Source organism: Nomascus leucogenys, chromosome 22a (assembly GCF_006542625.1).
Source record: "Nomascus leucogenys isolate Asia chromosome 22a, Asia_NLE_v1, whole genome shotgun sequence".
Lineage (NCBI taxonomy): Eukaryota > Metazoa > Chordata > Mammalia > Primates > Hylobatidae > Nomascus > Nomascus leucogenys.
The window spans coordinates 127,505,923-127,521,583 of record NC_044402.1 but is presented as its reverse complement, the minus strand read 5'-3'; the positions used below and the strand labels follow the sequence as shown (position 1 = coordinate 127,521,583).

At 39.6% G+C, this 15,661-nt stretch overlaps 1 protein-coding gene across 1 annotated transcript in view; it reads right to left on the bottom strand.

The window, feature by feature from the left end:
• Nucleotides 1-15,661, bottom strand: part of RHBDD1 (rhomboid domain containing 1) — a 161,931-nt gene that overhangs the window by 120,143 nt on the left and 26,127 nt on the right. The window contains exons 2-3 of the mRNA XM_030802701.1: nucleotides 12,088-12,610; nucleotides 9,852-9,984 (exon numbers count right to left, since the gene is read on the bottom strand). Of these exons, the coding sequence (XP_030658561.1) occupies nucleotides 9,852-9,984; nucleotides 12,088-12,520 (566 nt within the window). The 5' untranslated portion in view covers nucleotides 12,521-12,610. The remainder of the gene's footprint in view (nucleotides 1-9,851; nucleotides 9,985-12,087; nucleotides 12,611-15,661) is intronic.

Genomic DNA, 15,661 nt, shown 5'->3' with positions numbered 1-15,661 from the left:
GTACAGCAAAGAAAGATGCTGTGGAAAATGAAAAGCACTTATGGGGTTATTTGAGCTGTGAGATGAATGAACCATTGTTTTCATGAGCCCTCCCCACTTTCCCCTGCCATGTTTACTTAAAAGAAAAACTAATGAACTATGGTCAAAAAAAAAAGGAAAATGGCTCACATTTTCTAAAAAATAAAGCAAGCCTTTAAGGAAAACAACTAATGAATTTGTTGTCAATGGTAAGATTTGAGCATTGAAGTGAAAATTAGAATTCTGGAAAACTTCTATCTGGCACTGTGAGCTTGACAGCTTCCCAATACTTAGAGAGTTTTCTGATGAGATTGGTGGTGACATAAACAAATGTGATTATTTTGATATTGTATAATTAAGTCAATATTTACAAAGTCTACATAATCAGTATACCAATTATTTCCAAATAATCAATGCACAGTATTAGAAAATCATATATGGGGAAAAGATCTATTCACACTTCAAGACAGATCAACAGATTTTAATGTTACAGAACGTGGTCAGGTTCACTGATATGGTTTCAGGTTCCACCTTGGAACTAACTTTAAGAAACTACCACATGCCAAATTAGTAGTGCAAAGAGGAATACCCATGATTATCTGAAAAAGCTACTAAACAATCCCCCTTACCCTTCCTAAGTACATACCTGTATGAAGTCAAACTGACATTCAATCAAAATGATATAGCTCTAGGAGTTAACACAGAAGCAAATATGGAAATTAGATTTTTTTTTAATTAAGCCAAACATTAAGAGTTTTGCAAAAATATTGCCATTCATCTCTTGTTTGAAAACTACATTAATTTTTCATAAACTTATTTATGTGAACATATAGTGCTTACTATTGATATTTAAAATGAATTATTGATAAATTATGTTATGAATGTTAATGAATTATGATATTTTTTTTAATTCTTAGTTTTAATTTCCAATATGGTAAATATCGATAGATATAATCCACATAAACCAAAACTCTTTGGGGTCCTCAATAATTTTCAAGACTCTAAATGGGTTTTATGACCAAAAGTTTGAGAACCACTAGTTCAGAGTATGAATTCAGACGCCTGATTGCAGAAACTTAAATACTGGCTATCCAATGGACTAGCTGATATTTAAGTAGCTACAATAAGTTAACTTCCTGTGCTTCAGTTTCTTCATCTCTTAAGTGGTAGAAGTAATAATTTCTTCTTCACAAAGTAGGTGTAAGGATGATATGAGATAATATATGTAAAGAGCTTAAATGGTTTTTGGCATGTAGGAAGTTCCCAATACACCAGTCATTCCTATTATGGCCCATGAACCGTCACTGGGCCTTGGAAACCACTCTCCCATGAGGCTGCTCTTTTCGATTCTCTAAGTCACTGCACTAGCTCTAGCCTTCGGTTTCTTCTCTTGTCTATGTCAACAGTGTAAATGGACACCTGCCACCAATTCTGCAAATATTTATACTATTCCTGGCCTCCTGTCCTAAACCACATATTCATTCGTGGCTTTTCCTTCTCAGAAACCAAAGCCATGTGTCCATTCTGACTACAAGCATGGCCTAAATTTATTAACCTGCCATCAAAAGCCCTCTATGATTTGGCCTCTTCTCTATGGTTTGGCCTCTTCCCAACTTGGAGTTTATAAAATGTACCATGAAGAATATTTGTTCTGTAGATTGCTTCATGCCAGTGCTAAAACAAAAGGGTGCTATCATCAAGAATATTTGGGAAACTAATTGGCAAATCTGATTTCCATCCTGCAGTCTTTTCAGAATCCTTCACATGTTCATGTGCACTGTGCCCTTGCAGGAACACAGAACACCACATGAGCTGAAGTTTACTGACCAGGAAGCCCTGTTTCAGGACACATCTCAAGGAACTAGTGGTCAAAAGAACACATTTGAAGGAACACCACTAGCTTTATCTCCCAGCATTTATGGATAGATTGTGATTTCATAAATTTGCCAAGCTTCCTAGTATTTGCTCTTTCTCTTCCCCTTTCAAAGAGCAGTCTATCTCATCATCTGCCCTATTATTTCCAAACACTCAACATACATACCCTTGTCCTCTGCAAAGGCTCCTAATTTCTCAAATCAGAGTTACTTTCCTTTTCTGTTCCTCTATTTTTATTGAACTAACATTCCCACCTTCTATTTTGGCTTGGTGGGTAGTTAGTGTTTCTTTTGCTAAACTGTGAAGTCTCTATGGGTAGGGAAATAGTGTACTGATTTAGGTCAACATTTAACAAGGATCTCAAAAGCACAGGCACATGAGGGAAAAAACATTCTCTTTTGCTAAAGATTTAATTCAAAATTGTTCAAGATTACTACCACCTTACATTTAAGTGAGATACCAAGTTCTAAAACAATGAGTTATCAGTCCACCTTATAATGGAAAGAATAAACTAAAAATACCTGAGAGAGTTCATAAAGCAATCTAGCAAGCCATTTCAAGCCAAACAGCAACCATGGAAACAACTGATGCTCTTTAACTTATGTCCATTCAACAACAAATATTTACTAAGTGCCTACTTTGTGTCAGGCAGAAGGTTAAGATACAAAGGTAAACAAGAAACAGCCCCTAAAGAAGCTCATAGCCTAGAAAGAAAGTGAAAAACACAGATAAATTGTGATGGAGGAAGTGCTTATGGTACATAAATCTACAAACACTACAGAAGCAAAGACAAAGAAGTAATTAACACTGCCTGGAGGAATCAGGGAAAATAGCATACAATACATACTATGTGATTTGGGTTTTGAATATCCAGGAATTCACAAGGAGAGAATAAAAGGCATGCCAGGGAGAGGGAAGAGAGGTGCACACCAACAGGCAGAGACACATGGGATTGGCATTCTGAGTTTGAATTTCTACCCTTTCTATTTTTTGTTTATGCTGTAGTAGGCTGAATAATGGTTCCCCAAAAGACATCTACATCCAAATCCCTGGAACTGATGAATGTAACCATATATGGCAAGGATTTAGCAAGTGTGATTAAGTTAAGGATCTTGAGGTACAGAGATCATCCAGGATTACCTGGGTGACTCCTAAATGCAATCACAAGTGTCCTGATAAGAAAGAGACAGAGGGATATTTAACACAGATAGAAAAAGGAGAAGCCCACGTGACCTTGGACACAGAGATGGAGTGATGCAGCCCCAAGCTAAGGAATGGCAACAGCCACAAGGAGCTGGAAGGAGTAAGGTAATAGTTTCTCCCCTACAAACTGCTCTAGAGTCTAGAGGGAACTCCACCCTGACAACAACAACTGTAGAAGGAATTTGTGTTATTGTAAGCCCCCAGGTTTGTGGTACTTTGTTACAGCAACAATAAGAAACTAATAAAGATGCTGTCTACTACCTGCCTCCAATACCATTTCCTGACATCCATAGAAAACACTGGAGTAGCCTCACACTCTTTGTCCCCCAACTCTACCTCCTACAGTCCTCCTAGGTAATGTCACTGTCCATGCAAATAATCTTCCTGATATGATTTGGCTCTGTGTCCCCACCCAAATCTCATCTTGAATCATAATCTGAATATACTCCTCATGTGTCAAGGGGGGTCCTGGTAGGAGGTGAGTGGAACATGGGTGCAGTTTCCCCCATGCTGGTCTCATGATAGTGAGTTCTCAGGAGATCTGATTGTTTGATAAGTGTCTGGTACTTCCCCTGTGCTCTCACTTACACCTGCCACCATGTAAGATGACCTTGAATCACCACCACCTTCTGCCATGACTGTAAGTTTCCTGAGGCCTCCTCAGCCATGGAGAACTGTGAGTCAATTAAACCTCTTTGGTTTATAAATTACCCAGTCTCAGATATTCTTTATAGCAGTGTGAAAACAGACCCACCCAACACCTTAAACTCACAACCCCTTGAACAACTCCTTGACTCCCAGGACCTTTTCTTCCTCCATGTCTCAATTTCATACCACCATAGACATTCTCAGGGCCATGTCACCAGCAAAACCAACCCCAGCAACCTCTCCTCTGACTACCAGTTTCTATTCTCACAGCTTTCTGTTTTCAAACTTGACAAAACCTCCTATCTCTTAATTCCTCCATTATCCTGCAGTCTACAAGGCTCTTCAGCTCCATTACTTTCCCTTCCCCAGAGTCATCACTGCACCAACCTCCTCTCAACAGAAACATGCAGATTTGCTAAGAAGCTCATGAGGCATCAGGTCCCTCACTTACCTGGGCTCCTTCAGAGCTCTGGGAGGAGTCCCAACAACATGCTCACATGGTCATATTTCTTTTATACTTGTGAAAATGAGATATCTTAACCACAACCTACTAAAACTGCTGTCTCTTTCCACTCTAACTCCCCCTCTGTCACACTTCCTCCCATATCAGTTGTCACTGGAGTAGCCCCAGGCATTTTTGGGATTCAGCTAAAGGGACATTGAGTTGAGGATACACTTGGTTTGGGTTCGGCATGGTGTATTTATGCGGTTTGTGGTCATTTCTGTGCATAGCTGAATCACTACCAGTCTTCATAGTACAAAAATGGCTTCCGGAAATACTCTTAATGCCCACTGTGCATTTGTAGCCTGGATGATAACAGGAGATGCAAGAGCAGTGGTCCCACAGCACTCTCAAGTGTCCTGTGGCAGCCAGCACTTGCAGTAAAGTCATCATGCTGAAATCAGGATCCAGTGTCTGGAAAAATCTTCCAATCACCAAGCATGTAAAACTGTAAGAAGAGGACTCACTTCTCATTCATATAGTCAAAACTGAAATTAGAGGCTCTCCCACATCAGGAACATATATGATAATGCAGTATATGCAGTTATAAATGTACCATGTTCCTTTCCTTTTTGGAGAATCCTGCAAACTAACTTTATCAGAATTCCTGTGTTTATAATTCTCAAACAAAATTATATGCAAATCACATCAGAAAGTATAAATAAATAATCAGTAGGACTTTGGCTTTCTGGCAATTAATGAAGAGGAATGCATCATAAGAACATTAATAAAGTATTTAAATTACTTGCTGATTTAAGAACAAAGTAGATCAATGAAGAAAACTAAAACCTGCACTTTGCCACTAAAGGTCAATGACAATATTTGATTCAATTCAAAAAATATTTGATATTGATCACTTCAAAAAAACTTGAAAAGTACTGAAATTTTATAGATTGCTTGTAAAAAAAAACATTGATAGAGGCTTTCCAAAGTTGGACAGTAATTCTAAAAATTTACATGATGAGCTGTGAAGAAAGCTCTTCTAAACTCTTAATAATAGAAAACTAATTTTGAGCCACCATGATGTTCTCTCTATGGAAATACTATTGCCAGATTATTTTCATATGAAAAAGGGATCAAAAAGCATGCAGCAAAACCTGTGGGGGAAAATATTACAGAGGTGTGTCAGGAAATTAATATTATATTATTTGTATGGATTTAATAATGTTTATAATATTTGCCAGCTTAGACCTAACTTTCAGTTTCTAGAAATGCAAGGGATAGAGGGACAAGTTAAATAAGCCCCGAAGGAAACAAGCAGATAAGTCTAGAGTGTGGGATATTCTACAAAACGAGAGATCTGGTATCTTTAAAATGTCAATTTCATGGAAAAGTAAAAAGGTGGGAAGACCGTCTTAGAATACAAGAATAAATAAATATAATAATCAAAGGTAATATGTGAATTTTGGATCCTGATTCTCTTTCAGCCACAATAACAGTTATTAAAGACATTTTGAACACTAGGAGAATCTGAACATGAACCAATTACTAAACAACATTAAGGAATTACTGTTAATTTTCTTTTGCATGACAATAGTAATGTGGTTTTGTAAAATTATATTTTTATGTTTAAGAGATGCCTGCTGAAGTTTTTAGGGGTGAAGTTACTATGTTTACAACTTACTGTCAAATGGTGCAACTTTTCTTTATGTTTGAAAATTTATAAATTTATAAATATTTTTGAAAATAAAAAAAATTGAAACAAGTGGAAAAATAAATTGAAAATAAAATTTAAATTGAAAAATAATTAAAAATCTGTATAATAAAAAATTGAAACAAGTAAAAAAATATATTTTTTCTCTGATTTGATCAATCTAGCCAAAGAATTTTTAGTTGGGTCAAAGTAATTTTATTCTTGTCAAATATTAGCAATGAAGCAGTAGCTAAAGCCTAGGGGGTAACGCTTTCAGCTGCCATATTTTACTAAATACAGTGGATCCTTGAACAACATGGGTTTGAACTATGCAGGTCCACTTACATGAGGATCTTCTTCCACCTCTGCTACCCATGAGACAAGAAGACCAACTCCTTCTCCTCCTCTTCTCCTCCTCCTCCTCAATGTGAAGATGACGAGGATAAAGACCTTTATAAGGATCCACTTCCACTTAACAAATAGTGCATACATTTTCTCTTCCTTATGATGATCTTAATAACATTTTATTTTCTCTAGCTTACTGTAACAACACAGTATGTGATACATATAACATGCACAATGTGTGTTACTTGACTGTGTATGTTATCAGTAAGGCTTTCAGTCAACAGTAGGCTATTGATAGTTAAGTCTTTGGGGTGTCAAAAATTATACACGAATTTTCAACTACATGGGGGCTCAGCACCCCTAACCCCCAAGTTGTTCAGGGGTCAATTGTAATACCCCAGGGTCCAAATGCAGCCAAGGCTTGCTTATTTAGTGTTTAAGAGTGGCTTATGGGCATTTTTAGACTGCTGTCATTCAGGATGAAAAAAGTCAAGTAGGAGCAAAGGGAAGTAGTGAGTGGAAGTCAAACAAACAAAATTAATTAACAGCTGATTTATTAATTTTAGAAAGAAAAATAAATTAGGTATGATTCTATTTAGGAATAGTGTACACATCCAGTGATTTATTTCATAATAAAAGGGTTGAGTACTTCTTATTGTTTACAAAGAGGTCATTCGCATGACTCCTTAAAACTGACTTATTAAACACAGAAGGTAAGGAATATCCCATTTCACAGGTGAGGAAAATGAGGCTCGGAGAGGCCGTGTACCTTGCCTGAGGTCCCACGGCCAGTATGTGAGCCTGGCCCCCTCACATTCAACCGCTCTCCTCTAGCATAGTCACTGAGTGGCTGTCTTACTCTGGGTGATGTTCATGATTCTCCACTTTGGTTTTCTGTCTAGATAGCCTAAGGCTCAGATGAAAACACACAGAGGTTCATAATCTGGCTAGAAGATAAAACCAGGCAACATATCCCCCTTCCTCCTATCAACAGAATCTTGGTGCAGGTAGGAGGTGGGAAGGGACAGGAGCCCCGTCTAGGAAGGAGGCACCATAGGTGGCCTGCACATCTCCCTCCTGGGACACCTCTTCAGACACCATCACCTATCAGGGTCCCAGGACACGAAGGAAAATGGAAAGCCGGGTGTGAAGCAGAGCAACCTCTGAAGTAAGTACACACAGAGACTGTGAGAAGCAAAAGCACCACGTGAATGAGGGAGATTGCTTCACTCTGGCATCAAGTCCACACGCCTCATACTCCTCACAATGCCTGTTTGGGGTGGCTTTCCTTCATAAAACTCCGTAACTGGGGGAAATTACTAATTCCGTGGCTTTCATAAAACACAGAGGTCCACCAAATGTTTGCTTTGGCAGATTTTTTTTTCCTCCCAAAGGGCAGCCCATACAGTCCTGCAATAAAGCAAGCTTTGTTCTAAAGATTTACAGTGTTTTCCCAATGAAAATTCTAATTGACAACCATCAGGCAAATAACAATGCATTGCAAAGAGAGCTCTAGTTTCAGCCATTCTTCCAAGATCCGTCTCAAAGAAGCATTCACTGCTTAGGTTTCCTGGACCGGTGTTTAGTGCAGTCTTTATTTGGATACATGCATAAGTAGATGCTTGTACATTAGAAGTTTATCATCCAAAGCAGTCAAATCTTAAAAATCAAAAGACTTTAAGTTCAAAGACAGGAAATTTCATTTACTTCCCAAGCTCAGAATTACCGGTCCCTCCACAGAGAATATGCATATGACACAAAAATGCAACCATGCCTTTTCCATGTAAGTTGGGGGGATCCCTAAAAAATGAAATGCATAAAAAGCTCTTCAGAAATAGTTGCATAAGAATATTAAACGCACTGTTATTCAATGGATTTATCACAGGATAAAAGTTCAAATAGCAGAGGGAGTGATTTTCGTATGAATGTTGGGTGTTACCAATCACATACAAGAGCCTATCATTGACACAGAGAACCAAGTCACATCAAGCAAGTCAGGGGAGCAGTGAGTGACAAGGTATAGAGAGGGCTGTTCAGATAAGGGACAGACATTACTCGATGCTTTCTCAAAGAAAACTTTGAAGATTTTGTTAGGCTTTCTTCGTGGAACTGTCAAAAGTAGCAATACGATTGTAAATGAGTGGTACTCAGGGGCCACGTCACTGCCATTTACAGGCCAGCTGCCAGTGGCTGCCCGTGATGGGAAATTAGCATTAAAGAAGGACCTGGAGTTACAGGGCTGACACACAGCCCCATGAGAATACTCTCAAATAAGGTAAGACACCCAGCACAGTCACACAAATCAAAACGGAAATAAAAACTGTCTGTAAAGAACAGTAGCAAATAGAAATCTTCCTTCTTTCTGAACCTTCCTGAATGTCACCCTTCGCCAACGTCCAGTCCCACAGTAAAAACAAACATTATGCATTTCCAGTTGCACAAGACAGATTAAGGAAAGTGAAGCTGGTGGAGGAGGTGGAAAAATAACACAGCTTATCCTCCTTTTTCTAAACAAAAAGCAGAGAAAGGAACCGAAGGAAGAAAGTACAACATGAACAGGCAGGAGCTCCAGACAGGAGTCAGGGGGCCTGAATCCTCACAAAGCTGCTGTCTACCACAAACTGTTTGTTGATAAGTCTCTTAACCTTCCAAATTTCCAAGTCCTTCTCTGTAAGGGAAAAAATTCATCTAGATCAGCAGTTCTGAAACTGTACTTCCTGGAGCTCTAGGGTTTTGTGGAGATGCCTCCTCTGAGGAAGCCACAGCAACAAGGGAGTAAGGTGAAAGGGGCCCCATCCCACTTCTCAACCCAAAAGACTTCAGAGCTGATCCATTTCACATTTTGAGTGTTAAGTAAAGCCTTTTGTTTAAAAAATTCTATTACCAAGACAATTGACAGCTGAAGTGGCTTAAAAGCATTAGATCGGAAGGGCGCGGTGGCTCATGCCTGTAATCCCAGCACTTTGGGAGGCCGAGGCGGGCGGATCACACGGTCAAGAGATTGAGACCATCCTGGCCAACATGGTGAAACCCCAACTCTACTAAAAATACAAAAATTAGCCGGGCATGGTGGCACATGCCTGTAATCCCAGCTACTTGGGAGGCTGAGGCAGGAGAATTGCTTGAACCCAGGGGGGTGAAGGTTGCAGTGAGCTGAGATCACGCCACTGCACTCCAACCTGGGTAACAGAGCGAGACTCCATCTCAAAAAAAAAAAAATAATAATAATAATAAAAAGCATTAGATCAACATACCTTATAGCTTTTTAATCTTTATAGTTATGTGGTTTCTATGTGCTTCTTTGGAATACTGCTTTCAGAATTAACCAGCTGATTGGCTGGTTAATATTGATCCTCAAATCTGTATAGCAGGTTCTCCTACTTAAAAAAAAATGAGGAATCTGCAACTCAGTTAAGACAAGTGACCCAAAATTATACAGCTCAATAGTTGAAAAGATTCAAACCCAGAAATATCTGACATTAAAACCATTAAGCTTGATTCTGTCCTAATAGATAAAGAATAAACCTCACTGTGAAAAACAATTGGTTACCTCATTATTATTGCAATTTTTTTTTCTCCACGGAACATCAGGTCCTCCAACTGTATTCCCTAAAAGAAAACACTTACCCTGGTGATAATAAATGAATAGCCACAAGTTCGACCCAACAAGCAAATCTGTTCGGTACAGGAAAGCCCAAAATGTTGACAAAGCCTCCAGGGCAATAATGGTTGTTAAGAACTTTCAAAGCAAACAAAACTCCTAAAAGAGAATGAAGAATATGCAAATATCAACAATCCAAAAGTAGGAGTATCAACATTTACAAAGAAAGCTAATTAAAAGTGAAAATGATTATTTGATTACATCCAACTTTGTGCTTTAAAACATGCCCTATTCCTTACAACCCTGCATTTGGTAAAAAGACAACGCTAAAGGCAGTCACTCCTTTGATGTTTCTAAATATAGAAGTTAATATTGGTGTTCAGTATGCTACTAAATACATAATACCTAACATGTAAATAAAATACTATCATTAGTATTAAATGTCAGTGAACTGTACACTATAAAATAGTTACAAAATAAAACTGTACACTATAAAAGTTATATAAAATATATAAATTTTAACTCAATAAAAAATACCAGTAATATGTATTTTTCTAACTTCTATGGAAAAACATGTTGAAAGCAGAGCATATATTCTTTCTTCTCCCACAATTAGATGCATAAGGATACATCTTGGAAGGAAAGGGGAAGGATGTCAGGAAAAGCAGAATGAAGGATTAGATTTCCTTGTTTCAGGACTACTTCTCTCCTCCCCTTCATATTCTAATATTTAAACACCTAATTTAAATCCTGCTGGCAATTTTGGTCCCATGAAATATCTGTAAAAAGGAAATAGTGAGGAAGAAGGTGAGAGATAATGCATCACACAGCTAATATGTAGACTGGGCTCAAGTCCCAGCTCCATCGCTTCCTAGCTGGGTAATCTTGTGCTAGTAACCTCACTTCTCTGGGTCTTGGCTTCCTCATCTGTAAAATCAAGACAATCCCTCAACTGTCAGCAGGTGGTCAGAAAAAAAATTAAAAATAAAAAAAGTAAAATAAAATCAAGGCCGGGCACAGTGGCTCATGCCTGTAATCCCAGCACTTTGGGAGGCCAAGGTGGGTGGATCACAAGGTCAAGAGAGAGAGACCATCCTGGCCAGCATGGTGAAACCCTGTCTGTACTAAAAATACAAAAATTAGCTGGGCATGGTGGTGCGTGCCTTGTAGTCCCAGCTACTCGGGAGGCTGAGGCAGGAGAATCGCTTGAACCTGGGAGGCGGAGGTTGCAGTTAGCCGAGATCATACCACTGCCCTCCAGCCTTGTGCCAGAGCGAGACTCCGTCTTAAAAAAAATAAATAAATAATAAAATAATATCAAGACAATCCCGTCTCCACATTGATCTGCTGCATGAATTAAATTGGTTAGGTTATGCAAAGTGACTATCATGGCTCCTAAAACATGGCTAGCATGCCATCAAGGGTGTGGTGCATTTATTAACGAAGTCATCCAGAGGCATATGCAGGACAGTTCTCCAGGTGGCCTTGGACCTATGTAGTTCTCCCCCTCCTTTCTCGCTTGTACTTCTCAAGAATAACTGTGGAAATGTGCTGGAAATCCAACACCCTGAGATAAAAGGGGGCTGGCTGAAACAGCCTACTCCTCTGCCCGAATAGGATGTCTTTCAAAGCTTTGCCCAGTGATTCATGTGATTCCCAGGTTTGCTCCTGGCTGCCTCTTCGGGGTTCCTTATCTGCATGCAAGGAGCACACACAGTCAAGACTCTAACAGTCCTGGGCAGCTTTTTGAGCCTTGAAGGACAGGCTCACAATGAATCCTAGGCTCCTGTTGTCCCTTGCTGCCTAACTGTAAATACTAAATCTGCCTCATGCAACTTGCTGCAGATGAGTGCACTGTCTCACCAGGTGCAGACAAGTTGGTAATCAGAGAGAGCGCACTGAGCCTACTTCACAAGCACAGTCATCTTTTGTGAGAACTCCCTATTACAAATACATATGTGGGTGTTTCTGTGACCCTACCATAAGGAGCTGGTGCATATTTCCAATACTATGTCTTCTACAAAACCACCTTCCAGCAGGTCCTAGTGCAGACTAAGAGTGAATGATGCAGCATAATGTAGAATGGCAAAAACTAGTCCCCGCAGCTCCAGCCTCCTCTTCAAGATGCAAAGCCTCAGTAGCCCTTAACCACTCAGAATTTGATCCTCTCACCAACTAGGGACCCACACTTCATAAAATGACTGCAGCCACACCTCCCTTGCTTCCTTTATGCATGCAACCTCAAAATTTTGTCTCCCTTACCTGAGAAACCTACAGCACAGCTCCTTTTGAAGTCAGGTTCATCCATAAATTCGGCAACAGCAAATTGCAAGAGCAGGTATACCACTCCAGTAAGTACAGAAAATGTGCTGATAACATAGGCAAACCATCTACTTCCCAGTCTTCTTTCTAGATTTATTCCTTTCCAGAGCATGGATGCCATATTGAAATACAAATGCCAATCATCAGCATGGTGAAGGGGAGAGAGCAGTAAACGCTGCCAGTCTTTTTGCTGGTAACACTTCTCCACGCTAAGGCAGGAGCTATACAGTGGCTTCTGAGGGTTCAGGAAGAACCAGATGTTGAGGGCCAAAGTTGCTAGGGTGACAGGTGGAATATTGTTGATCCCAACATGGAAGATTTGAGAAAGGAGTAGAATAAGTCCAGTATTTATCCCTCTTGATCTCCGTTGCATGGCCAGATATCAGGGAAACAGCTCAGCAATGGGAAAACGTGCTCAGGTGGTCAGTTTTAGGTATCTGGGGACATATACAGACAGCTGAACCTAAAACACAAAATGCATGTGAAAAGCCATCAATTAAGAATTAGTACGTATATAAGACATATTCACTTCAAGACAAACTCCCATGAGGTAAATGCTACTTCTCATTCTAACAGAAATATTTATGTTCAACATCTTCAAGAGTAATATCGAGGATGCTGACTGACACCCTTCCTTCATTTTACATTCTAGAATAGAAATTTTATCCCAAATCCCAATGAATCAGTTAATGGACAGTTATGTTTTTCTCTGACAAACACATCACGAAATTAACTTCACTTCCAAAACAAACATGTAACCTCATGAAAAACCTACAAAGGTAGTGTGCAAGTATTAAATGATTTCTACTCAGAATCCCGGCCAGGATTCTTTACCCCCTCCATTTTTTTCAAAGAAATATTTGATTTTGATATGTTAGAATGAGTTTGCTCCAAAGTTTTTAAACATCAACAAGCAAGTTTTAAGACACAAGCATACATTATCTTTAATCCCAATTTCCATGCTGCCAGATATCAATGGTCTGGACTCTACCTTCACAACAACTTCAGCTTTTCGTTACCTACTCTACAAGCCAAATCCTGGGTTGAAACACAGTCCTTGTTTTTAAGAGGCTCACTTTCCACCGAGAAATAAACCAACAGCGGCCACATAATGTTCTAAATGCAGTGAGAGAGGGAACCCAGAGCGTAGGCACACAACGCAGCCTGAGGTGGTGATCTGACTATGGTCTTCAAGGTGATTTGGGGTTGACAATGAGAAGTTCCGTGGCTTACTAGCCCACTTCTCCAACCCGCTGGACCTGGGCTGGCATTGTGACATGCTTTGGCTAACAGAATGTGGAGGAAGGGATACTACATGAGCTCCCAGCCTATACCTCAAGATGATTTATAGGCTTCTCTCTTGAAACCCTCTCAAACAACCATGTGAACAACTTTAGGCCAGCCTGCTGGGTAATGAAAGAAAGGCACAGACTCTAGTCACCCTGAAGGTCCTTGCACTGGTCAGCTACTACTCCAGAGGTGAAGCTGTCTAGCTGACCACAGGTATACAAGTGAGTCCAGCTGAGCTCAGCCTAATTTGCTGACCCACAAAACAGTGAGCTAAATAAATGGTACTTGGTTTACTTCACTGAGCTTTGGAGAGGTTTGTTATGCAACAATTACTAACTAATACAGAAGGTATTGCCTTTGGCGAGTGCTATGGTTTAGATATTTGTCCCTCCAAAACCTCATGTTGCATGAATGAATGAATGAATGAATTTATTTATTTATTTAGAGCCAGAATCTCACTCTGTAGCCCAGGCTAGAGTGCAATGGCATGATCTTGGCTCACTGCAACCTCCACCTCCCGGGTGCAAATGATTCTTATGCCTCAGACTCCCGAGTAGCTGGGATTACAGGCACGTGCCACCATGCCTGGCTATTTTTAGTAGAGACTGGATGTCACCATGTTGGTCAGGCTGGTCTCAAACTCCTGACCTCAGGTGATCCGTCTGCCTCAGCCTCCCAAAGTGCTGGGATTACAGGCATGAGCCACTATGCCTGGCCTCATGTTGAAATCCGATCCCCAGTATTGGAAGTAGAGCCTAATGGGAGGTGTTTGGGTCATGGGGGAGTATCCCTCACGAAAAGATGAATGCCCTCTCTGGGGTCAGGGAGTGAGTGAGTTCTCACTGTTATTAGTTCCTGCCAGTACTGGTTGTTAAAAGAGACTGGCACCTCCCCACTCCCTTGCTTCCTCTCTCACCACACGATCTCTGCACATGCTAGCTCCCCTTCACCTTTCACCACAAATGGAAGTGGCCTGAGGCCCCCACCAGATGCTCAATCTTAAACTTTACAGCCAGTAGAACTGTGAGCTAAATAGACCTCTTTTCTTTATAAATTACTCAGACTCAGGTATTTATAGCAACACTAAACGGACTAAGGGAGGGACTGTTTTATGCTCATGGGAAGAAGCTAGTAAGGGAAGAGATGCAGGCAGAGACACAGACTAAAGATGCAAGAGACAAATAAAAAGGATCAAGTGCTTGTAGGGAAGAGCCTTTTCCTCTTAACAGAAAGAAAAGAAAAATCAGGTGTAGCTATTAGGGGCAAAATGTTGAAAAAGTTCTTATCTAGTGGTTTCTGTTTTCTCTATGGAGATTAATTGGTCCCCAACCAAGTAGGTAACTCACTCTTATACCCTAAGGGTTCTAACTTGGACTGCACACTGGAGAATGCATGAGCTTTAGAGTAAAAAAAAAAAAAAAAAAAAAAGGCAGGATTCTCCTATCTTCTGGCTCTGTGACCTGGGGCAAGTCATTTAAACTTCCTGAACTTCAATTTCTTCACTTTAAGAATCATAAAACCTCCTTCCCAGGATTACTGCAACATGCTTTGGAACAAAAGAGATGCAGAATAAACAGTAGCTACTACTTTCATTTCTATAAAGTAAACTTGCTTATGTGAGAATTAATTCCTTTGCAAATGGTAACATCCTAAAAAGACTCAAATGTACTCCTCTGCCCCCATATGGATTCTTATTATCAACAACACACTGAAACAATGTTCAGAAAAAAATTATGCATATATATATATATATATATGTATGTGTATGCATACACACACACAATTAGCCATATACCTACACATGCATGCACACACACATTATTGGCACAACCCCATGTATTAGCACAACCCGTTTCTATATTGTTATTATTGTAGCTCTGTAGCATTCTTATGAACTAGAGAATTTAATGAAATTTAAACTGAAATGCTCCCAAATAACTTTGGATAAATGGCCTATATTTTTCACATTAGAACTCAAGTCAATTTTGAACTCTTTACCTACTGTGACTTTTTTGTAACTCTCCTAAATTTATCAATATGTGTGCACACGTGTGTGCACACACACACATATTAATATGTATATTATATATATCAAACATTATTACCTTTAATAGGAACAATGGAAAAACTGGCCTTGATCATTGATCAGTAAATAATCAGCTTACAAGAAATCATAAAATAAACCCTTCAATATCATTGCCAAGAGTGTCTTATGATGCTGGGC